Source organism: Mustelus asterias, chromosome 4, assembly GCF_964213995.1.
Source record: "Mustelus asterias chromosome 4, sMusAst1.hap1.1, whole genome shotgun sequence".
Classification (NCBI taxonomy): domain Eukaryota; kingdom Metazoa; phylum Chordata; class Chondrichthyes; order Carcharhiniformes; family Triakidae; genus Mustelus; species Mustelus asterias.
Window position 1 is genome coordinate 63,228,909 of NC_135804.1, and position 24,722 is coordinate 63,253,630.

At 42.6% G+C, this 24,722-nt stretch overlaps 1 protein-coding gene across 2 annotated transcripts in view; it reads left to right on the plus strand.

Annotated features, from left to right (window-relative positions):
* vac14 (vac14 homolog (S. cerevisiae)) overlaps positions 1-22,333 on the plus strand; it is a 163,318-nt gene extending 140,985 nt beyond the window's left edge. For both annotated transcript variants that reach the window (XM_078211141.1, XM_078211140.1), the window contains exon 15: positions 22,185-22,333. In XM_078211141.1, coding sequence (XP_078067267.1) covers positions 22,185-22,321 — 137 coding nt within the window. In that variant the 3' untranslated portion in view covers positions 22,322-22,333. The remainder of the gene's footprint in view (positions 1-22,184) is intronic.
* The last annotated feature ends 2,389 nt before the right edge of the window (positions 22,334-24,722 follow it).

Here is a 24,722-nt window from a genome sequence, read left to right on the forward strand (position 1 = left end):
ATGTAAATGTGGAAGTTATGTACCCCCTTAATCTGCCAGTGATGGATAGGAGTGGAAAGCCTTCGTGCTGTCCATTAGATTGTTGGGATCATCTCTGTGATCACTTGGTTGAACTGAATGAGTGTGTGGCTGCAACGTCATACTCCTACCTCAGCCATGTGGTCAGACAGCAAGCAGGTAGCAAACAGAGACCAGGCCCTTCCCGAGGATGAGGAGAGTCACCTGCTCTCAGTTGTATCTCCCCCATATGGTGCTTGATTTGTGTTGGAGGCAAGGAGGGAACTCACTTGAGTGCCCACTTACCAGGAAATGGCCTATGCCACAGAATGAAGAAAGAAAACAGGGCTGAAATCTGTCATCCATAATCCCCTCATCGCCAGAATAGTACTGGGGCTGTGAGAACCAGCTTGTATTCCCTTGAGTCGAGAAGATTAAGGGATGATCTAATTGAGATAAATGTGTCGACTTAGATGTTTCTGATAATTAAAAGAATTGACAGGGTCGATGAAGAGAAACTATTTCACCTTGAGCAAGGGAGTTTAACCTTAAATTTGAGGGATGGTATCAGGAGCCACTTGTTTATGCAAAGGGGAGTGCTCGTCTGGTAACTCCCCAAAAAGCTGGTGAAGCTAGGGGTCTATTGCAAATTGCAATATTGAGATTGATAGATTTTGTTAGGTGAAAGCATTGAGGGTTGCATGACCAAGGCAGGTAGATGGAATTTAGATGCAGATCAGCTATGATCTCATTGAATGACAGGATCAAGGGCTTCCTCTTCCTATGTGCCTTTTGCTTTCTCATTCCATCTGAACACCTTTAGGCAATTTTTTTTTTTAAGTATAGAATTGGTATTCTGCAACTTCCCTTTCCTTTATGATCTCACTTGGCTTCAGGGAGATGATCCTGCAGCTCACATTTAGCTTAGATGCTTCACTCTGAACTGAGAGTAATTCACACAGACTTTATGGGTGATTTTTCTTGATATTTCACTCTGAACAGCATGGCTCAGGGTGTTGCTGGCGAATGTAAAAATGGAAATAATACTTTAGGAAAGGCCTCTTGGCACTTTTCACCTCCAGTTCACCAAATTGGTGCTTTCCCCGACACCGCTCGCATCTCTACTTAAAGCACTGATTGAGTCAGAATTTATCCAGAATGACTTGTTTTCCCTGGGGATTTTTAATCAGAATGTTTTTGCTGCACTGTTTCCGCTTCAGTTGAGATGTTTCTTTGCTCTTTATGCTTCTATGTTGACTAAGCCAGTGAGGCACCCCTTTTGTTAGCAATAAGCAGTTTAAAATGACATTGCGTGCAGTGAAAGTAAGCTGACAGCACTGGGCAGAGTCCCTATCTGGGCAAAATGCAGCCAAATTCTCCTTCCTGCTCCTTCTGAGTTTACTGCTTTGCTTTTCTGAAAGCGCTTGCATAGCCGCAGAGTTATCAACAGCCCTTCTCAACAAACATTTGTTCCAGCAGGAAGTCTCCTAGTGGCCTCCCATCCTCCAACCCTCTAGCTTCAAACTATAACTCACCCACAACTCTGCAGTCCACCCTCCAGTGTCTCCTTCATTATCCAGCTAGTTGTGTGGGACTGTACTTTCTGGCTTCATTTATATCTACCCAGTCAAAGCCGAAATGTTTGCTATAATGGTCTCACTAATCCTCCCCCACCCCTCTCCTAAATTGTTGTGTCTCCTGTTTGTTCAAGGTCCACACTACACCTTTCCTACCTCGCTCCTAAATTCTCTCCTTTGGTGAATTTATTGAAAATATAATGTTGAAATTCATAAAAATGCTGGCACCAAACGCAACCCCTCCACCACCTTTGATTTTGCCTATGTGCTTGTTTGACATCCAGTATTGCATGAGTTGAAATTTCCTCCAGTTCAACATCGAGAAGATTGAAGCTGTCGCCTTTGGTCTCCTCCTCTTGGTTGCCTACTCCATCTTCTCTCTCTCTCTCTTTCCCCTCTCCCCCCCCGTTAGCAACCTCTCTTATTTGACCCAATGTTAACCTTTTGACCAACATCCCCGCTAATTCATTTTATAGTGCGTCTCTGATTTGTTGTAAGTGCCCAACCTTCCAATTTTTTTGCCTGGTGCAGTAACTTAAAGGGTAATTGTGTGTGGTGTGCATAGAAACTTAGTGTTGCTCTGCAGCTTGGAGAGATCAGACCCCATATCCCCAACTACATAAGATTGCCTGTTTGTGCCTTGTCTCAGCTAGTCTGCTAAAAGCTTCATCCATGCTTTTGTTATCTCTAGGTTTGACTACTCCAATACTCCCTTTGTAGACCTCCAATCTTAAACACTCCATAAACATTAACTCATCCAAAACTTTGTTGTCTATATCCTAAATCACACTAAATCTTGTAATAAAAGCAAATTACCACGGATGCTGGAATCTGAAACCAAAAGAGAAAATACTGGAAAATCTCAGCAGGTCTGGCAGAGAGAAAAGAGCTGGCGTTTCAAGTCCACATGACCCTTTGTCAAAGCTTTGACACAGGATCATCTGGACTCAACATCAGCTCTTACTCTCTTTATAGATGCTAAATCTTGTAATGGCTGACCAACATTAACTGCCGGTCCAACAACACCTTGATTTGAAAATTATCAGTTGTTCATGTTCACATTAGTCCTTGACCTCACTCTCCCCATCTTCCTAACCTCTTACACTCATCAAATATCTGAGATCTCAGACCCCATGCATTCTTCACTTTCTTCAACCTACCATTGGAAGCCAGGTCTAATCTCTGAAATGTCCCCTCTCAATCTCTCCCCCCACTCCCTGCACTCCTTTAAAAGCTCCCTCTTTGGCCAAACGTTTTAATCACCTATCCTAATGTCCTTTGGCTTGATATCAATTTTTGTCTAGCTATAATCATGTGAAACGCCTTGTGATGTTTACTGCATCAAAGGCGCTACATAAATGCAAACGTATTCCAGTCCGCAACAACCCCCTACCCACCTCATCCTCGCCATCATTCTGCTGAGTTTTATTTGTATTTCTGAGAACTTTGCTGTTATTTATTGTGACACTGGTACTGCCACAATGAGGTCAGTTAACTCAGCACAGTCCAAAGTCAAATCTGAGACCCTCCTGGCCTGCATTGCCATGTATTGCACCATTGTGTACATTTAATCACTGAGCAATTACCAAATCTCATGTGCTTTTTTTGAAGAGTAACTTTTGGACGAGGAAGGAATGTGTAGACCTTGTTTATGAAATGAAGAATTTAGTCTGATAAAATTCATTGAATAACAGGAGCAAACAGAATAATTAGTTGCTCTCACTACATCCTTAAAAAAAGGTCTACAAGCTTAAGTACCCCAAGATCGGAAAGCAAACTTGGGGCGGAAGACTTGCACTTTTTATTCTTGTCCCTTTGTTTACAATGTATGAGGGCTGTTGGAGTGATTGTAGTGGATTGGCAATCAGGGGCTGCTTAATTTGATTTCTTCTTTGGCAAAATGTTTTACACATGTAGTCCCATTGAGTAAGGGCATCACCTTAAATACGCTCTAATCAATTGATTAAAAAAGAGGTAGCCTTGCAGGGGAGGTCAACAGTAGTTCTTTGTCAATGAGATTCTCTGCGTGTTGGAATGGTTGGCCTCAGATCAATAAAGGAGAGTTGAGTCCTATGGTGGCATTTCATTTAATGTTGGCCACAAGAAACTGTTGACTATTTTTGGAGTATGTAGTTATTTCTTTTGCTGAACTTTTCCTCTTTTGTTCCTCCGATGTTGCCAGCAAGCTCTCCAATGTGCTGTTACTCCTCCCTGAGGCCTTGCTGTGGTAAGATCAGTTGCCTAATGCACTCTCCTACCCAACTAATTTTTTTCAAAGCATGTTTCCCCCATGTTACTTTGTAGCCCACGTTTGGCATCATTGATTTTCTGCTTTCAGATGTACCTTTGCTTTTCCCTCCTCTTCGGCCTTGGTGTCTGACACCATTGGCCTGAGTGCCTTACCCTATGCTTCTCAATAATAAAACAAAAATGGAGTCCCCTGTTTGAGGGGTCAAGTGTAATAAAGTTTATAGGTTAGCAGGTGCTGTATATCCACATAATTTATACTGCCTCTATCTTAATGGTTCTAGATCATTGGGAGAAAGTCTTCATGTTTAAATTGCAGATCTAGTGACTTGGTGCTGGATTTAGTATTACTGGCATGTAGAATCTCAGAATGGTTACAGTGCAGAAGGCAGCCATTCTGCTCATTGTGTCTGTGATGGCTCTCTGCAAGAACAACTCACCTGGTCCCACTCCCCTGCCCTTTTTCTCTTCCGATAATTGCCATTTTTTTCTTTGGAAAGCTAGGATTGATTCTACCTCCACCACGCTGCCCAGACGTGTATTCCAGATCCTAATCACTTGCTATGTAAAGAGATTCCCCTCTTATCATTGCTTCCTTTGCCAAGCAACCCTCTGGTTGTTGCTGTTTTCGCCAGTGGGAACAGTTTGTTCCTATCTAATCTGTGTGTCACCCCTTGTGATTTTGAACATCTTTGTCAAATCCCGGGGTTGAATCTGAACCGATCCTGTTGACTTATCAGCTTTAAGTACAGCCAGCCTCTCTAATATCTCCTCTTTATCAAATTTTAGTTCATCCATTGTCTCAGCTACCTACTTTTTCACTTTGGCTTGGACAACATCTTGTTCCTTGGAAAAGACAAATGCAAAGTAATTATTTGGTATCTGAGCCATGCCTTCGGCCTCCATGCACAAATTCCTCTTTTGCTATCAACACTACACCTCCTCCTACCATCCTCTGACTATATTGCTGAAGAAGCATTTTGGATTACCTTTTATGTTGGCTTCCAATCTTTGTTTGTCTTATTTTTCACTTCCCCTCTGATTTTTTTTTTAATACGGGTCTCACTTGTATAATCAACCTGGCATTTATCATACGCACCATTTTTCTGCTTCAGTTTCCCTCTCTCTCTCTCTCTCTCTCTCTATGTACTCACATCCACTTGTTCAAACAGTGCAGAACAAATACGAGTGCTGGCTGCAGATTTGTACTGGAGTATGATTCTGCTTATCTGCTGAAGTAGAACAGATAGCTCAGCGTGGGGAAAGAATCATTCCCACTTGATTGCCATGGAAACCGAGGAGATGCTCTGACTACAAATGCACCCTGCAACCATTCTGCTAGAAAAGAACATTTCATTGTGTTGTGGCTAAGAACTCCCAGATTTCCTCCTCTTGTGTTCCTTGCATATTTCCATGAGCAACAGCACTTAGGTGCTAAATTGAGGTATTATATGATCACAGTTGTTCAGTTTTACCTTACTTCATATACCATGAATGAAAATGCAATGTTTCAGAATTTATGTTGATATATTTGAAGAAAATGCTTATTTTGTTAATTCATGCAACAGTTGGGATTTTAACCTTACTGATAATTGAAAGAGAGATATGCGTTTGTGTAGCACATTTCATGATCTCAAGATGCCTTAGTGTTCTACAGCCTATTAAATACTTCTGAAGTATTGTGAAATAGTATACAGCAAGCTCCCACAAGCGGCATGATGATGATGATGATCAGAAAATCTGTTGAGGGATTAGTATTCGCCTAACCACCAGGGAAAGGTCTCCCCTGTTCTTGGAAGTCATGCTGTGCAATCTTTTATGTGCAACTGAGTGGCCAGTATCTCGATTTCATGTCTCATCAAAAGACATCAGTTTGCCTAGCGTCGGCTTAGATTTTGTCAAGGAACTTGAAACCACGTTCTTCTGGCTCAGGTGAGAGTGCTGCCACTAAGATACGGCTGACCATTTTGAATGTTGAGGAATTTACTGAGTACAGTAACATAGTGATTCTATTTACAGACCAATAATCCAGCAGCCTGGACAAATGATCTAGAAACATGAGTTCATCCCATCATGGTCGCCAGGGAATGAAAATTCAGTTCATTAAATAAATCTGGAATAAAAAGTTGGCATCAATAATGTTGATCAAGAAACGACTGGATTAATGTGAAAACCCATCTGATTCACTAATGTCCTTCTTGGAAGGAAATCTGCCGTTCTTACCTGGTCTGGCCTACTTGTAATTCCAGGTAAGGTCCAAAAATGTGCAGGTTAGGTGGATTGGCCATGCTAAATTGCCGCTTAGTCCCAAGATATGTAGGTTAGGGGATTAAAGGGGTAAATATGTGGGGTTGTGGTGATAGAATGAGGGTGGGACTGCTTAAGATGCTCTGTTGGAGACTCGGTGCAGACTCCATGGGCTAAATAGCCTCTTCTGCACTGTAGGGATTCTATGATTTACGACAATCCGGCAGTTTCATGGTCATCATTGTTGATACTAGCTTTTGATTCCAGATCTGTTTAATTATAACTAAGGACAGCAGCATTACCAGCACCTGAGCTTAATGGTTATGATCTGAAGTTATTGAAATCGGTGTTAATTCTGAAAGGCTGTAAACTGTCTTATCGAATAATAAGATGCAGTTTCTTGAGGTTCTGCAGAGTTTCTTTAGAGTAAGTAGAGGAGATTAAGAGCAGAAAGGTCAGAATAGGAGGGATGCAGCGAATCAAAATGGCAAGCAAATGGAAGCTCGTGATTGCACAGAGATGTTCTCAGCAACACAATCAGTAAAGCTGCATTTGGTCTCCGAAATAAAGGAAACCACATCATAAACAGCGAATGCTACATACTAAATTCAATGAAGCGCAAGTAACTATATTATTGTTTCTTCGCTGTCACTGAGTCAAAATCCTGGAACTCCCTCCCTAACAGCACTCTGGCTGTACCTACACCACGTGGACAGCTCACCCAACACCACCTGAGGGCAGTCAGGAATGGGTAACAAATGCTGGCTATTTGCTGTTCCACATGGCTGAGTCTTTGGAAACAGCACCCGGGATCTCCTGCTTAACTCAAGGATTCCTGCACAACCTCACAGGCATTGTCTGAAGAAGGGACATGATGAAGCCTTAATGTCCATCAGGAATGGAAGAGCCTACTGATGTACACTACGTAAGGAATATGTAAAAATGTCTCCAGGAAGCTTATTAGGTGCAAAAAAGAACCTAATTCTAGCAGTATTTCCACTTCCTCGGCAAAAGAGGAGAGAGAATTTGAAGCGGTGAATATAAGACTGGGCAGCATGGTGGCACAGTGGTTAACACTGTTGCCTCACAGCACAGGTTCAATTCCCAGCTCGGGTCACTGTCTGTGTGGAATCTGCACATTCTCCCCGTGTCTGCGTGGGTTTCCTCCAGGTGCTCCGGTTTCCTCCTACAGTCCGTAAGACGTGCTGGTTAGGCGCATTGGCCATGCTCGATTCTCCCTTGGTGTACCCAAACAGGCGGCGGAGTGTGGCGACTAGGGGATTTTCCCAATAAATTCATTGCTGTGTTAATGTAAGCCTACTTGTGACACTAATAAAATAAACTTAAAACTTAAGATCTTTTGACTTTAATCTTCTCAGCACAAGGGACAGAGGTTGGAGAAGCAGGAACTCTTGGACCATTCCTGTACCTGGTTCCCTGAGTTCTTCCTATCTAACAGCCAAATGTTGCACAGGATAGGAAAGCTTAAAATAAAAGAGAAACAAACAGAAAGGTGGAAATAGTTACGAAAATCTTTAGGAAGGGTTTGGAGTGAATTATTTGTATGTAGAGTTGATTCCAAGTATAAATATGGTTGTTTTTTTTAAAAAAACAAGCTGCCTTGGAGTCAATGTTGCAGAGTGTCAGAGTGCAAATATTTAGTTTCACAATTTGAGTAAAGTTGATTTATTCCATCTTAATTGCTACACTTGATTCATGCTTTTCTGGAAAAGCAGAGCATTCCTTCAATTCTGAGTTGGTGATGGGGAGGTGATGCAGCAGGACAGCTCTTCTTGTCTGACTTTCTCTGCGTTTGTACCAGGCCACCTCAAAACTCAAACCGATTGGCAAGCCTCACAGTTGCTGCACTGTTGAAACTACTGGTTGTGCTCCATTCTGAAAAAGCAGTTCATGAACCCTGTACCAAACTCTCTCGAACATCCTGCGAGAAGTTATGTCCCTTCGTCAACTCAGTCACTTTGAATTTTACTCTAGCATTGGCGAGCAATTCCTCGTCATTATGGTTGATGACTGATTTCTTCAGCTTCTGGTTCCCTTCCAAAGTCCAGCAGAGAAGGCCCTTCGTCTGAAGGTCATTCCACTTTCAACTTTTGCTGTTGATATACAGGAATTATGAAGCTTGGGTTTAATTTAAAGCGTTGAAAATTTTGTGAGGTCAAGAATGTGTGCTAGAGAGCTGTATACATGTTGTGGGGGAGGGAAAGAGAACTGGTAGGTTTGGGGAGGGTCAAGAGAGTTGGAAAGTGGGGAGCCAGGGGGTGACCCAAGAGCTGGGAATGGAGAGCAGCCAGGTGTGTGAGTGGGACGGGGAGAGATTTGGGAACAGGAGAGCAGAGAGTCAGTTACAAGGGAGGAAGGGGTTAGAGATCCAGAAACAGGTGGAGTTGGGGTTAGGGAGCTGGGCATAGAGGAGGGGTTAGAGAACTAGGTATAGGGAAGGAGTGGGGCAGAGAAAGGCATGGGGTGGAGGGAAATAGAGAGAGTAGTCTTACAGCCATGTATAGAGAACAAGGGGGTAGAGCAGGATATAGGGGAGAATGTGGGTAGAGCAGGGTAAAGGGGAGGAGGGAGATAGAGGGGGGACTAAAGCTACGTATAGAGGAGGAGGGGGTTAAAGGACCTAGAATGGTGGTCTATGGGGAAGTAGAGGTGGGTGTTTAACGAGAGTTGAGAAATTTCCACCTTCTGGTGGAACTCCGGCTTTTAGATTATGGGAGTCTGCCCTTTAAAATGTTTTTACAATCTTTGCCTCTGCCAGTATGTCTGACAAACTGTTTACTTCCTCCTGAAGCAGAAAGAAGTCTTGTGATGGTTGATGGGTGGGAGTGGGAAATTGCAGTCAAAAGAATGCCATCGAGGTACCCGAGGAACTCCCCCCCCCCCCCCCCCCCCCCCCCAAAGGCAGAGTGGGAGAGGTGGGGGGAGTGGTGTATCCAGGCATTCACTGTCAGGGGGAGGGGTTAGGAAAAGACACTGATGCAGTGAACACAGTCGGAATCCCATGTTCACAAGAAATTTTCAGACCCTTTGGTCTTCACCCACTCACACCCTCGCTTTGAAAATCATTTAGCCTGGTCAAACAGTGCTCCTTCTGGTCTTTCTGATACCAACCTCAATGATTCAGACATGATTCTTTATGAAGGTGTGTGTCATGCCCTGTGCCCCATTTTGAACCTCTGTAGACTTGTGAATTTGAGTGGACTGTGCGTACATATTGAAACAATTATAATTCCTGAATCAGGTTACTGGCCATGGTCTGACAGTACGTTGGTCTGATTTAGAATTATCCCCATCCCAGTAATGCTGATAACTAAAAACCAGATGCAGATTTTATTTGCACTGTTGGGTTATGTTCAGGCATCTGTGTAGGCATCAGTTTTAAACAGTGATGAGCGGTGCTGACTGGCCCGAGATGATTCACTCCCCTTTTGGCCAGTGACTCTGATAGAATGCTATGTTAAGCATGTGTCAAAATAATTTCTGGAATTGAACAGAAACAGTTGATTGCTGGCAGATGTTGAAGCCCTCATGAACGCAGAGCAAAGCTTCTCTGAATCTGTGCACAAAATGGCTCAAAGTCAATTTTTTGAAGAGGACATGGGTTCTTTAGACTAGGGTTTCACTTTTATTTTTTTTAGGTCTTGCGATATGGCTCTGGAGCCTCTTCCAAATGGTCATTCCTTGTACGAGTCTAATCTGCGAATGCTGGCAGCCTGTTAACTTGGTTTCTGAAAAAATCATATTTGACTCGAAATGTTAACTCTGTTTCTGTCGCCACAGGTACTGCTAGACCTGCTGCGTTGTTCTGGCATTTTTTGTTTCTATTTCAGAATTCTGGCATCCACAGTATTTTGCTTTTATTTGTGTCCCTTTTTTTTGCATGCAGTAAGGCCAAACCTGTCCCTTCCAATGTCCCACAGGTTCACCACCCCTGCTTTAAATGACTCTCTACTGGGTTATAGTGTTAAGCAGTATGGTTACATTCTTGTACAGTGGCCTTCGGAACCAGATTTGCCATTGTCCCCTTGCTCTGATAAAGAATTGGGTCATGTGGAGTTGAATAGCAGTACTTTTCCCACTTCTTGTGACCTCTGCAGGGTATGGTTTCCAGGCTGTAATCTCATTGGAAATTCTTGATGAATAAACCTTGTGGCTGTTGTCAGGTTCCTTACTCTTCTGAATCACGCACAAACATCCATACACACTCTCTTGAACTGATGTCAGTAGTCAAGGTTTGAATTGGAGACCTTTGGAAGCTTTGCTCGGGGCTTTTTGTAGAACCTTCCTTTAATAGGTCATTGCTGTTTCTATTTTGCACAAACTATTGAAAAAATGAGTAGGGCTACATGTCTGAAATGTGCGCTTCTTGAGAGCATGTTTTGATGTGTCAGTTAAATCAGATGCATCACTTCACAGCTGAAGGCCTGCTGGTCATATGTAATATTTATCACACTGAGTGCTCCATTAAAGATACCTTCGTTTGGATTCGGAACTCTCCCAGCCAACTGATGTATGAATATTTCCCAGTAGACGCCTCTATGCTCCCAGAATGATAGTAGACCGGATAGACCCGCAAGTCCCAGTTTTGATCTCCAGCTTATGTATTTGTATTTATTCTTATTGGCTCATTGGAGCTCTGCTGTATTAATGTATGCACCGGGATTGATACAATAGACTTAGAGCGGGTAACGGAAAGAGAAGCAACAGCAATGGAAGAGATCACACTCCATTAATAAAGTTCTTTTAATAATATCATCTCTGTAGCTTAGTGCAACCTGACAAACCTGGCATGAAAACGTAAAAGCAGATTGTGGACATTCGCAAACACATTTTTCACTAAACCCCTGGTGATTAGAGAGCACTTCAGATTCCATAAAAGAAACCAAGAGGAGGAAGAGTAAATTGCGCAATTCATGACAGTGCTTAAAAGACTTGCAGAATACGGAGAGTTTGGACATGTGCTGAATGACACTATTTGGGACAAATTTCTTTGTGGTCTCTGCAGTGAAGCGACACAAAACATCTGTTAACTGAGTGTAATCTTACTCTGCAGAAGACCATTGAAATCACTGTTTCTATGAAACAGGCTGCAAAGGAAGCCCAGCAATTGACTGCGTACTCGGGCAAATACCCACTGAATCGACACCCAAAGCCACTGAAACTTGCACAGGTTCCTGGTGTGCAAAGCCAGGGCATTCTGCTCCTGAATGCTGGTGTAAAGACATGGAATGTCAAAGCTGTGAAAGAATAGAACAAATAGAGTGTGCCTGCAGGAAGAAAAAAAACAAGCTACGAATAAAAATAAGAAGCAAGAACAAACCAAGACAGCATTTAAACAAAAGGAAAAATGTCCATGCTGTACAACAGGGTTGAAAAGAGCAAAGCAAGTCACAGAGGAGGAGCCATAACTACATGTGTTAGCCATTGCCGATACTACACACAGATACCGAGTCACTCCACTGCTAGAAGGACAGCCAGTAAGGATGGAAGGTAACACTGGGGCAGCAGTCTTGCTGGTGCCAGGAACTATCTGCAGTGAGAAACTCAAAAATACATTCCCTTAAGGTCATCGAGGATCGTGCTGAAGACATGACAGGTGAAGTGGCTGTGCAACTCAGTGGGCAAATAGCAGATTTGCTTCGACATGTAGTGAAGGAAAACTATCTAGTGTTGAATGGTCGTACGTGGCTGGAGAAGATTCAACGTGATGACCGATGGAAAATCAGGCCTCCAAAAATTTTAAAGAAACACACTGTTGTTTTTGATAATTAGGCAGCATGAAAGACATTACAGTCAAACTGGAAATAAAAGATGGAAGCCAAGCAAAATGCTTGAAGGCAAGGTCTGTACCCTATGCTATTAGGCCGGAAGTGGAGGCTGACTTGGTGAAGACTGGAGTTTTAGAACCTGTCAGGATCAGTAAATGGGCCATGTCTATTGAACCAGTCATCACAAGAGACGAGATGGATCTGTAAGGAGCCCAAAGATGTGCGGGTTAGGCTAATTGGCCATGCTAAATTGACCCTTGTGTCAGGGGGTTAGCAGGGTAAATGTGTGAGGTTACAGGAATGGGGCCTGGCTGGGATTGTGGTCGGTGCAGACTCGATGGGCTGAATGGCCTCCTTCTGCACTGTAGGGATTCAATGATTTGTGGGGACTTCAAAGTCACCATAAATCCGTTGTTATGTGCTGAACACCACCCAAAGCCTCACATTGAAGATCTGTTTGTGGTATTGGCAGGAGATCAGAATTTTAGCAAAATTGACCTGAGCCAGACCTACTTGCAGATGAATGTGAACAAGAATCTGCAGGATCTTCTGACAATCGTGACACATACAAGCTTGTTCCAGTACGGAAGATTGCCATTTGCTATCATGTGCTTCAAAGGACAATGGATCAGATGCTGAGCGGAGTCCAGTGCTATCTGGATGACATCCTAGTCAATGGAAGATATGAAGAGGAACACCATTTAAACTTTGATGCCATTCTCCAGAGATTGGAAGTCTGTGGTCTGAGAGTCCATAAGGCCAAGTGTGAGTTTTTACAATCCTCCTGTGAGTATTTGGGACAAGTGATTGATGCTACAGGCCTTCATAAATCTCCTGAGGTTCAGGCCATTACAAAGGCACCTACACCTCAGAATATTAACCAGTTATGTCCCTGCCTGGGATTGTTGAATTATTATGGAAGATTTGTACCAAATATGGCAACAATTGTAAAACCATTACGTAACCCCTTGTTCCAGAACAAGATGTGGAAGTGGTCGGATCAATTCAATAACACATTCAGGCAAGCCAAAGAAGCACCACTTCTGAAGCTCCCACGCACTTTGTTGACATCTCCTGGCTTCTCAGATGAGGTAGAAGTATTTACCCATACAGTTAGCTTGCGATACATCTCCTTATGGTGTAGGAGCAATGGTCTCCCACACCATGCCATTGGGTGAAGAAAGATCTATTGCTTTTTGTTCTCGAACCTTAAGCAAAGCTGAGAGCAACTATGCCCAGATTGAAAGACAGTCAAGTCTACTTTGTAATGCAGATGGACTTTCAAGATTACTGCTACCATGCATTTCTTCAGACTACTCGAAGGGGAATATCTTCTATTTTGAACAAGTAGACAACACACCTGTCACTTGTAGGCAACTGAAAAAGCACACTTGAAGGGATCCTGTGCTCTCAGAAGTGATGGATATGGTTGTACGAAGACTTCAGAACTAACAGCTAACCTGAAACTCCATTACTCAAGGAGAATGGAGCTGTCAGTACAGTCAGGATGTCTTCTATGGGACCTCACAGTGATTATTCCTCCATCATTGAGGAAGCAGGTGTTAGAGAAGCTGCATGAGGGCCATTGCGGAGTCGTACGCATGACAGAAATAGCAAGAAGTTACTCTCGTGGCCTAGACTGGATGTAGAAATTGAGGAGAAAGCTAGAACATGTTCTTTTTGTGCAGAGGTAAGAAACCTGCTGCACTTATAATTTCTGTATCCATGGAAATGGCCTAAAGTGTGCATGTGGATTTTGCAGGACCTTTCAAAGGGTGTATGTTCTTAGTAATGGTTGATGCTGACACCAAATGGCCAGAGGTCGCTGTGATGACATCTACCTCATCTGAGAAGACTACTGAGGAGCCAGGAGAAGTATTTAGTCGCTTTGGATTTCCTGAATAGCCAGTTGGACCTCAATTTATCTCTCAGGAATTTGAGAACTCCCTATTAAAAAGGTATTTAACAAGTTACTTCTTCACCGCATCACCCTGCTACGAATGGACTAGCAGAACGTTTCACAAACCCTGAAACACACCCTGAAAGGAACAAGGTTTGTTTATCAAACACTTTAACAAATTCGTGCTAGTGTACTGGAATACCATACGTTCCACGACTAAGACCTCTCCTGCCTCACTCACGATAAAAAGGCAGCTAGCTCTGTTCCACATTCGATCTTTTAAAATCTCCAAAACTAAAGAGATTGGGCGACAACAAGCATAAATGGAACGGTGGGAAAGTAAGCCAAAACTGAGTTTTCCATCAAGGACGAGGAGTTTCAGTTTGGAACTACTCCACAGGGGCGAAGTGGGTTCTTGCTGCTGTCCTTGCACAGACTAGATCTGTCTAAACCAGAGATGACATCTGGAGGAGGCATGCAGACCAGTTATTGACTGGAAGAACAGATCTGCCAAATCTGGAGCCTGTTGAAAATTCAGGACAAGTCCTGACTTGAACCTCACTACAACCCCTACACTACCAGACACTGTTGAGGAAAGCAACACCTCACCTTCTGTTCAGAGCAGAGACAACCTCTAGTTCCTACGATGGTTAAACCAACCACTGATGTCAGTGTGAAGATGCAAGAGGTTCCCATTAGTGTGAAGATGACGACGCCAGAGTTCACCATCAACCGCTCTGACAGCGGCAATCTCCCGACCATCTGACTTATTAATAATGACTGACTTATTGACTGTTGTTCATATTGAACTTGTTTTGAACTTGTCTGGGGATGTTTGGGGGATGAAATGTTGCATATTTGTATCTATTCCTATTGGCTCACTGGAGCTATGTCGTATTAATGTATATGCCAGAAGTGATGTAATGGACCTAGCATGGATGTTAGCGTCTGTAGGCTCCCAAGGGTAGAAACTGCTGGATTTTGCTTGACAGGTTGTATTGTTATAGAGTCAGATTTGGATCCTGCATCTATGATCATGAGAACCTGCTCTGGTATGAAGGGAAGGTCACATTGTGATTGACCTGAGCTCACTATACTCTCAGTTGCTGTCTGTTAGAGCCTGCACAAAGATTGTGCATAAAATAAAATAATTTGTATTTGGATCATGCCATTTACAACCTCAGAACCCAATGTGCTTTACAACCAATTAAGTTTAAGTTTATTTGTTATTGTCACCAGTAGGCTTACATTAACACTGCAATGAAGTTACTGTGAAAATCCCCTAGTTGCCACACTCCGGCACTTGTTCGGGTAAACTGAGGGAGAATTTAGCATGGCCAATGCACCTAACCAGCACACTTTTGGACTGTGGGAGGAAACTGGAGTAGGTGGAGGAAACCCACGCAGACACGGGGAGGACATGCAGACTCCGCACAGACAGTGACTCAAGCCGGGAATTGAACCTGGGTCCCTGATGCTGTGAGGCAGCAGTGCTAAGCACTGTGCCGCTCAATTAATCATCTTTGAAGTGAAATCATTTTTGTAATCTCGGAAATGTGGCAGGCAAATTGTACACAGCACGAGCCCACAAACAACTGAGAGATAATGACCAGATCTGTGTACTATTGATGTTGCTGTGGAGATAAATATTGACCAGGGAGAAATCTCCCTCCACCTCTTCAAAACAGTGCCAAGCAGTATAAATATGTATATTCTAACTCTCCATTATGTGGAACTATACACCTGATAGCATCTGGAAATACTCAGCAAGTGACAGCATCTGTGGAGCGAGAAACAGAAATCAACGTTTCAGGTCCCTTTCTGACGAAAGGTCATTTGTCTGTAATGTTAAACTGTGTGTTTCTCTTTGCCTGGCTTGCTGAAGCATTTCCAGCATGTTCTTGTTTGATTTCCACTATCTGCAGTATTTTCCATTTTGTTTTGCTCATTGATTGGCAAAGTATATTCCTCATGCCGTGCCAGATGAGCAGAAACACAAGACTTCATTGTCTGCACATATATATATTGCATCCTATTTTGTTGAACCTCTTTGTTCAGCTTCTGGATGGGAGCTGTGCGAGAGTATTCTGAGTGGTTGATCAGGGATTTTCTGTGTGATCTAATCAGGGGGAATAGCTCATCTTCTCCCACTCTCCGTCACACCACTGCCTCAGGATTGGCTTCATTCCCCTTCATTTGCCTGTGCAGGATATGGCTCACAAATTCACTCCTCCTGAGCTCTAGCAATCAGGTGTTAATCGGGTGACCACAGTGAGCCAGGATGATGGGCGGGCAACCCCCTCCACCCAGCCTGGCAATGGAATCCTCCTGACATTGCTTCCCGTGCTTCGATCAGCGTTACCAGGGAGACCGTGCTCTGGTGACACAAGCTGCACGCAGAGTTGATTGTTTAATTAATCTGTCAGTTTAGATGCAGAGACGCTGATTTTTCACACAGGCCGAGGAACAATTACTATGGTCAGGGTATAATGGATGCAGGTGTTCTGTGTCTTGGCTTCTCAGGGAATGTGGATCCTTCTCTGATCTGTCAAATTACACTTTGATCATGATTAATGGGAGTGTTGGATAATTTAGCTGGAGAAATATGGAATATCTTTACCTAATATTACAATCCATTTTAATTTTTAAAAGCCATGTTAATGCTCCTCCTCTACAGGAGGGTTCTTTCAGCTGACTCAGAAACCTTTATGCATGCTTGCTCCATGCCTGTTGTGGTAGCTTCCATGTTCATGTGAATTTCTCTGGATCAGTTGGCAGAGGAAGGGTTGGTAAAACCATCAGTGGGAAAAACAGGAGACTGCTGGGGTTTTTCTTCATAATTAGTGGACCATGAAAACAGATTGCATGGCCAGAGACCCATCTTTGGAAACTCCCTGATCCTGTTATTTCATCCGCTGGGGAAGTCGCACTTAAATTCTGAGATGCTTGCATTAATTGTGGAGCTTCAAACAAGTACACTGCCGCTTCATGTCTGCTCATCGTGATTTAAGCAGGGAACAAGGTTCTAAAAACCTGAACCATGATCAATGTACCCAACAGTGAGCGATTGCACATACCCTGCAACTCAACCCAGAAGGTCATCTCTTTTAATCTTGGTTTACATTGGGTGGGGCCCACACTGTTCAAGACTAATCTCTGGATATGCTTTCTCATGATCTTTCTTTGCTTGGATGGTTGTCTTTTCCATAACTCCACTCTGGACAGCTATTTCAGGGTGCATAAGGGAAATCAAGTCGACATCGCAAGTACTAACATTAATTATTTAAAGGTGTAATTTTAAGTGCAATTTAAAAATGAAAAGCAAGGCTTCTTCCACTCTTGATCAGAATATTTCAATCCAAATGGAAAGCAGTGGGAGGAGGTAGAATTAACCTTTAATAGGAGAGGCAGTGATGTAGTGGTATTGCCACTTAACTAGCAATCTGGAGACAAGGTAATGCGCTGGGGACCCATGTTCAAATCCCACCAGGACAGATGGTAAAATTTGAATTCAATGATAATCTGGAATTAAAAAGTCTAAGGATGATTGTGAAACTATTCTTGATCATCATAATTACCCATCTGGTTCACTAATGTCCTTTCGGAAAGGTAATCTGTTGTCCTTGCCTGGTCTAGCCTACATGTGACTCTAAATAGATTCACAGCAATGTAGTTGACTCTTATATGCTCTCTGAAATGGCCTAGCAAGCCACTCAGATCAAGGGCAATTGGGGATGGACAATAAATACTGACCCAGACAGCGATGTCCACATCCCATGAATGGATAAAACAAAACCCTGCGTTCATCATCCCTACTTGAAAATTCTTCTTGCTATTTTTGACCCCTTAGGGGCTAATCCTGGGGAATTCTTTGGCAACTGGGCCACATGGTACCAGCCACCTTTCATTATCTCAACTGCAAGTTTATCCTTTTTGTGTTAGATGATGAGTGTCAGCAGGTTGTGACCATGGAAGTTACCACAGCCAAGCGTGACTTCCAGCCGCTCAAGGTGCCCCACTGCCACCTCAAGTCAGTTAGGATGGGAATTGAACTGGTGCCTGCATTTCCAAAAATTGAAACTTAAATATTTAACAGAATGCAATGAGGAGCAGGATGCCAGTTGTTTTACATCCTCATGGTCTAAATGTCAGAGCCATAGTCTAAAGATTAGAATCAAGAGTGAAACTAGGAAACACTTCACACTATGAAACTCTGTTCTGGAAATGGCACTTTTTTAAAAATTCATTTACCGGACATAGGCATCGCTGGCTAGGCAGCATTTATTGTCCATCCTTAATTGCCCTTGAGAAGGCGGCAGTGAGCTGCCTTCTTAAGCTGCTGCAATCCCCGAGGTGCTGTTAGGGAGGGAGTTTCTTATTGTTTTCTTTATAGTCATTGAATACAACTGAATGGCCATTTCAGAGGGCATTTAAGAGTTTACCACTTTGCTGTGGGTCTGGAGTCATGTGTAGGCCAGACCAGGTATTTAGATTGGTTTTTACGGCAATTGACAATAGTTTCATGATCATTGGATTTTTAATTCTAGATGTTTTTATTGAATTTAAATTCCACCATCAGCTGTGGTGGAATTTGAACCCAGGTTCCAGATCATTACTCTGGTCTCTGGATTACTTGTCCTGTAACAATACCACTGTGCCACCGCCTCTCCTTGATGCGAGATCAGTTGTAATTTGTAAAACTGAAATTAATAAATTTTTGTTAACCAAAGATATTAAGACAAGTGGAGCAGAGGCAAGTGTGTGGACTTGGATCACAGGTCAGCTATGATCCCATCGAATGGCAGAACAGGCTGGAGAAACATGGTTATCCGAGCGCGCATGGGTGCTGAGATAAAGTGCCTCGCTGTCCTGGCTGAAATTCATAGAAACCACAGGTTCAATCTCTTTGGTCTGTATGGCTGTTGTACATGGTTTTACCATGAGGTAGCATATTTGAAACTGGAATAGTTTTCTGTGTAGGTGATGTAGTGCGCAAATGTAGGTCTTGGATGTGGACCAAAGCAGCACCTATATTGTGATGCAGATATTGGAATGTTTGGGTGCCTGGACTAATAAATGTCTGCAATGTCCACTGTCTCAATCTGAAAGATGATGGTCATTGATCTATTACTGGCATCCATCTAGAGATAAATAACTTCATAATAAATGTGATGCTGAACGAAAGGAAAGATTTTTAGTTGGGAGGGGGAATCCATGAGTAGTCATCAACTATGTGATGTGATTTTGCAATAGATGGGAATTGTGCTGTCTGTCTCTTGTTTTCTTATTCATTTCTGAGGTGTGAGCTTTATTAACAAGGCCAGAATTTGTTGCCCATCCCTAATTACTTTTGAAAAAGTGCTGGTGACCTGCCTTCTGGAGCTACTGTAGTCCATCGTCAAAAGATCTTGGGGATGGCCAAAAGCTTGATCCAAAACATGGGCTGTTAGGAGTGTGTTAAAGTATGAGGGTGAGGTGAAGGGGGTTTCGGGACGAGAATTGAAGTGCACGGTTCTATTACCTTGGGGCTATTCCATTATTATTGGAGGTTGGAAAGATCCATGTGGGGGAATTGAGTGCAGGTGTCAAAGGCAGTATCACATTCAAACATTTTTGAGAGCAAGATGGTTGGCAGTGTAATGGTGGGTGAACAAAGAATTATTGTGTCTTTGAAAAGGGCAGGAATGACATGGCAGGGAATAATTAAAATGTCAGTTACAATTTGTGGTCAGAAAGGAAAGTTGGTGTCCAGTTTGGTAGGAATGGGGTCAAGGAAAGCAGGAGATTGGTTTAATGCACAAGATGGGACAGAACTAGGGAATAATTGTGGGCTGGGTTGAGAGGAAATTTGGCTTTACAAAACTGGCTTGGGGGAAGAAGCTGAATGGACAGTCTCTGTGATAGCACCAGATAATCCAGAAGTATTTAAAACATTGAAGGAGGCTGTTGATGGCAAGAAAAGGAGCGCTTCCCTTTGTCCTTCAGGATGACCTGAGAATAGTAAATAGTCAGTTTTGGTGCAAGCGAGTGAGGACTTGATGTGGCAGAGTTAGACTTGGTCATCATAACTGAATCCTGCAGTGCTCCAACTCAAAAACAACCTAAGGTTTGGGAATGTGTCAATGTTTTGTTGCAAACCATCTATTAAAAACAAACTCAGCATTGACAGGTCTCATTTGACTGCTCGACACTTGAATGTCACTGACACTCTAGTTGCCAGGAGTGTGTTCTGGGTATCGCATAAGGATCCAGTGACAAGTCAGAGAGATCACATGACCAGTCATGCTGTCACAATCCCATGCAAGGTACTGCCCAATATCAGACCTTGCACATATCCCAGATATGATTCTCTGAACAAAATAGAAATCTTAAGCAGCAGCAACTATTGGACTGGTAGCTTTTCTCCAAAGCAACTGTTGTCTTTAATAGCTCATAATAAACATGAAGGCCTTATCTCGCTCATCGATTCATTTGGGTGAACGTTCTGTCCATTTCTCTCTCCCACTGCTTTTGTCTTGTCAGATATTTTGCTCCTTTTTGTTTTGAATGCTTCAATTTGCATCTAGCTTTGTGAAGAACAGATTATCATTTGTTTAACTCCTGTGCTGTAGCTGCTCTCACGTTGGCTTTTAGATGACAGTTCTACTTCATTTACAATTCCTATTTAGCAGTCTGTTTTGGTCGATATTTCTGCTGTTTTAAGGTAAAGGATCTCATGATGGAGGCTTTTCAGTTTTAGGTCTCTAGTTTCATCATTTAGCACTCCACAGTCAGGTTTAATATAAATGTGAAATGAAGATCTCTCTCTGTTCCCTCAACAATGTACCTCAATGCCAAGAATTTGCTGCTGTGACATTTTCTGATTCTCACATCTCTGGGAAATATGTCAGGTTGAATGCAGCTCTATTGGGCCATGTGTCCATTGGGAAATGGTTTGACCATGACATGGTCTTAATCCCATTAAAGTGGCCAAAGTGCAGCATGCTGACCCAGTACAACACAGCATTTGTTTTCAGGGACTCGGACATTACTGATTTGCCTTCATGTCCTGCTTTACAGATCACTGACAGTTTGTTTGCAGCAAACTTCTATCTCTGACTTTGGCATGATAGACCACTGCCGCTTTAAAATGTGGGTCTGTGCCAGGCTGTGAGCCATCTATTCATTCATGGTGGGTAGCGGGAGTGAGTGGAAGATGGTAGGGTGTTGGTTAGGAGACTGAATCCCATTAGATTTTACACCATTAAATACATAGCCCATCAAGTTTCTGCGTTACCCATATCACAAGAACAGATTATGTTTTGTTTATAACACTCGTGCAACACATCGATGCACCTTTAACAAACCTCCCCCCAGCTTGTGAACTTTGGGAGCTGTGACCTCTCAGTCCAAATCAGTGTCATTAGATGCATTTACTGTCAAGCTCGCAGTAACACTATGAAAAGTCACTGTTAGATCATCATACTTCAGTATCATATAACACTCCTGTGTGATCTTAATTAATTGCCCAGTTTGATCCCTCTAGGTATTACTCTAGTCTTGGAGTTAGAGGATAGTTCTTATGGGTGATTCCTCAAAGTAGACTTCACAACATGTATGTTAGGTGTTCAGATTTATTAAAATGCAAACAGTAATTACCAACAATATTAAAAATGAAATCTAAACTGAACAGTAAAACTTAAGACAAAGGCCAGCTTTAGCCAGAAAATTCAAAACGTGTTGCAGCTCATTAGGTATGGTTGCTTGCCAGAACTTTGAATTAGATATTTCCCCCAAGACCCACCCCATCCTTTTTCACAACTGGTATGTGACAATTCTCATGTTCCACAGCATTACCCACACACAGTTATCATTCGATTTGATTGCCCTGTCCTTGGATCCACCCAAATATAACTTTTTCGATCAGTGATCTTTCTCAGGCAGGTGCTTCTGCAAAGCCTTTCAAATGAAGAGAGCTTTTGTATCTGAGCAATAGCTCAGCTATTAGCTGAAGTTCTCTGAATGACGTCTTCTAATTTTATTTTATTGTTGAAACTTGTTTTTCACTGAATTTATAGGTAATAAAATAAAGCAAGCCTTTATTACAATTGTTTTTCTTAACAGACTCAATTAACGGAAAGGCTAAAAGTTAATGTTGATACAATATCAAGATTAACCCTTTCCTTAATTAGAGTTTGAATAGCTCTTGCCAGTTATAACTCCAATTGAAAGATAAAGTGGGAAGAAATTGCATTGCGCCCGTGGAGCTTTTACCTGTCACTTTGTCTCGCTGACCCTGTTCCATATCCCCACAACTAAGCTCAGGAAAAAAACCTCTGGAAACTTCCTTCCCGAGATAATCAGGGTGGTGAGTCTTAGCTTTTCCTGAGAAAGAAGGTGCTGCTGAGAGATTCAACTCACCTGTCTTAACATTTTTTGGTGCTCTAGGGCCTCGAACATTGGAATGTTCCCCCTCGACTCCCACCATGAACTCCTATTTCTTCAAGTTCATGATCAACTTGCTGAAGCAGTTCAACAGTGAAAAGAGGCTGCTGGAAATACGAGGGGCCTTCATCATCCGGTAGGTGCACAATCTTTTATATTGTGTGACTGATCTGGTATCCATTTTTCTCAGCATGAATGCTTCAGAATTTGGCTAATTTGAGCACAGACATAGTTGAATCAATGATCTGTGTGTGTAGTAAGGGTGAATAGGGAATGCATTTAGCCCTCTGTATGTTTAGGGTATCTTTAATTTTAACGCACAATTTTGTGTTGACAAGGTGAGGAATATGTCCAAACTCAATGCCTAATTTTTCTGCGCACATTCTCTCTCTTCTAATTGGACTTCAAATGTTTAACCTTCCCTATTACAGTGTGTAGTATTGTTTTTTTTCTGTATGTTTATCAAGGATCAAGGTGAGGTGTATTTTGGCCTTCCATGCTCAGCATCAAGCACTCTCGTGTGAAATATATCAGAGTTTTCTGGATTGTAAAACTATCACAAATCGGCTTTAGTATTTGAGCTCATTTTAGAAATGCAATTTTCATTGTGAATTACTATAGTATGAAGATTCAGCATTGAGATTATTTTTTTTAGATGTAATCCATTGCATGCAACAAATTCAATAATAACAGTCCATTGAGATAGATGGTGTGAGATGTAAGGCTTCACTGGTGCATTGGGGAGCATCAACTTCTGAGATTGGTGTTGATCGAGACTTGACATTGGGTGGTGTTAAAATGAACTTTACTGTGTGTCTGCGTTAAGCTATACACTTGATCCAAAAGTGCTATTTTAATGTTAGCAAGGTACACCAAAAGGAAAATGTTCTGACCTCCCTTAGGCAAAGGAACTGAGCACAAACATTCCCCCAAATAAAGCAAGCTAACCACCAGGAGTATTAAACATGAATCTTAATTGTCTGTTCAACCACCAGTCGCATCTGTCTGCTTTTATGGTTGGTTAGCCTAGAGGTTTTGATTCCATGTTACTGGGGTTCTTGAATTGCAAACTTGTTGGATTAGTTCTGCGGGGAGGATCATTGGCTTCCCCGGGTGGGAAGAATCCTAGCCCCACCCCACCCTCCGTGACAGGTAGGCAGCTGCAGATACTATCCATGAGCCTGACCGCAGGACTCCCTCCAGACCCACTTGTCTCAGGCATTTGAGTATTGAGTTTGCCACGGAAGTCTGACTTGACCTGATGTTATCATCAGCTGTGTCCCATCAAGACCAAAACACCACCAACTTTATTCCCCCCACCACCCTCCGCCACTTCCCAAAAATGACGCTTGATATCTCATCATTACTTCTGTCCCAGTTTAAATTGGTTAGTTCTCTCAGTTAAAGCATTTGACTCCTTCCCGAAAATTCCACAATCACAAACTTGTTTCCATCCGATGCAGTGTTACTGAAATACAGCCTTAGCCTGGTGGATTGCCTATCTTGCAGGCATTCATTGCATTTATAACAAGAAGGAATCTATTGTACAGCCTGGGTCTAATTAACTTGAAAAATGTACATTTTTTTTCAGTGTCGAACATGTACTCACTTTCTACACAGACTAACCCCCATTGGGATTCGTGGACCTAATCTGTTTCTCATTCATTTGCATATGCAAATGAGGCTTGGTGGGCAGTGTGACACTGCCCAGGTTTTAATCAAAACCTTGTGGAGGAAGAAAATGGAACTTTTCGATGCTTTCCCATTTTGAACGGTTTCCTGAGAGACAGGTGGACAATTCCCATAATATATCTTCATTGCCTCCCCATGCTTGATGTGTCAGCGGGACATTCAGGGTTTTAGCACTCACCCCATAGGATGAGCCTTCAAAGCTGCTGATTCCATTTTTACTGTGGAAGATGACAGCGATTAATGCCTTAACTGTGTGAATAACGGCACTGACTCTCCAAACAGATGGTTATGCTTGAAATTTTTCTACAGTGCAGTCCCCTCCACTTTTACTTTAAAGAATCTGCCAAGGTATCTAGTGCTTGCAGGAGTTCTATATGCTCTGATTAGGGTAGCCTGTTTGTCCAAACTTGAATAAAAAGAAAACCTGCGAGATCTCGATGACTCTTCAGGGTCTGTTGAATTAGCTGATCTCAGTCATGGCTACAGTTGTGCTGTTAAAATTCACCTAAAAGGTTGATTCTGTTGATTTTCCTTTCCATCATACTCGTCTTGCCTCAAAATCAACATAACCCCTCCTGGATGAGGCTGGGGAGTTCATAGTGGGGAGCGCAGAAATAGCTGAGACACTGAATCAATACTTTGCCTCCGTTTTCACATCAGAGGACATGAGTACCATCCCAATAGTAACAGAAAATGCAGAGGTCATAGAGTCAAACTATTATCATCAGTGGAGAAAAAGTACTGAGCAAACTATTGGGATTAAAGGTAGACAAGACCCAAGGCCTGATGGCCTACATCCTAGGGTCTGAAAGGAAGTAATGTTTGAGATGATGCATCCATTGGTGACAA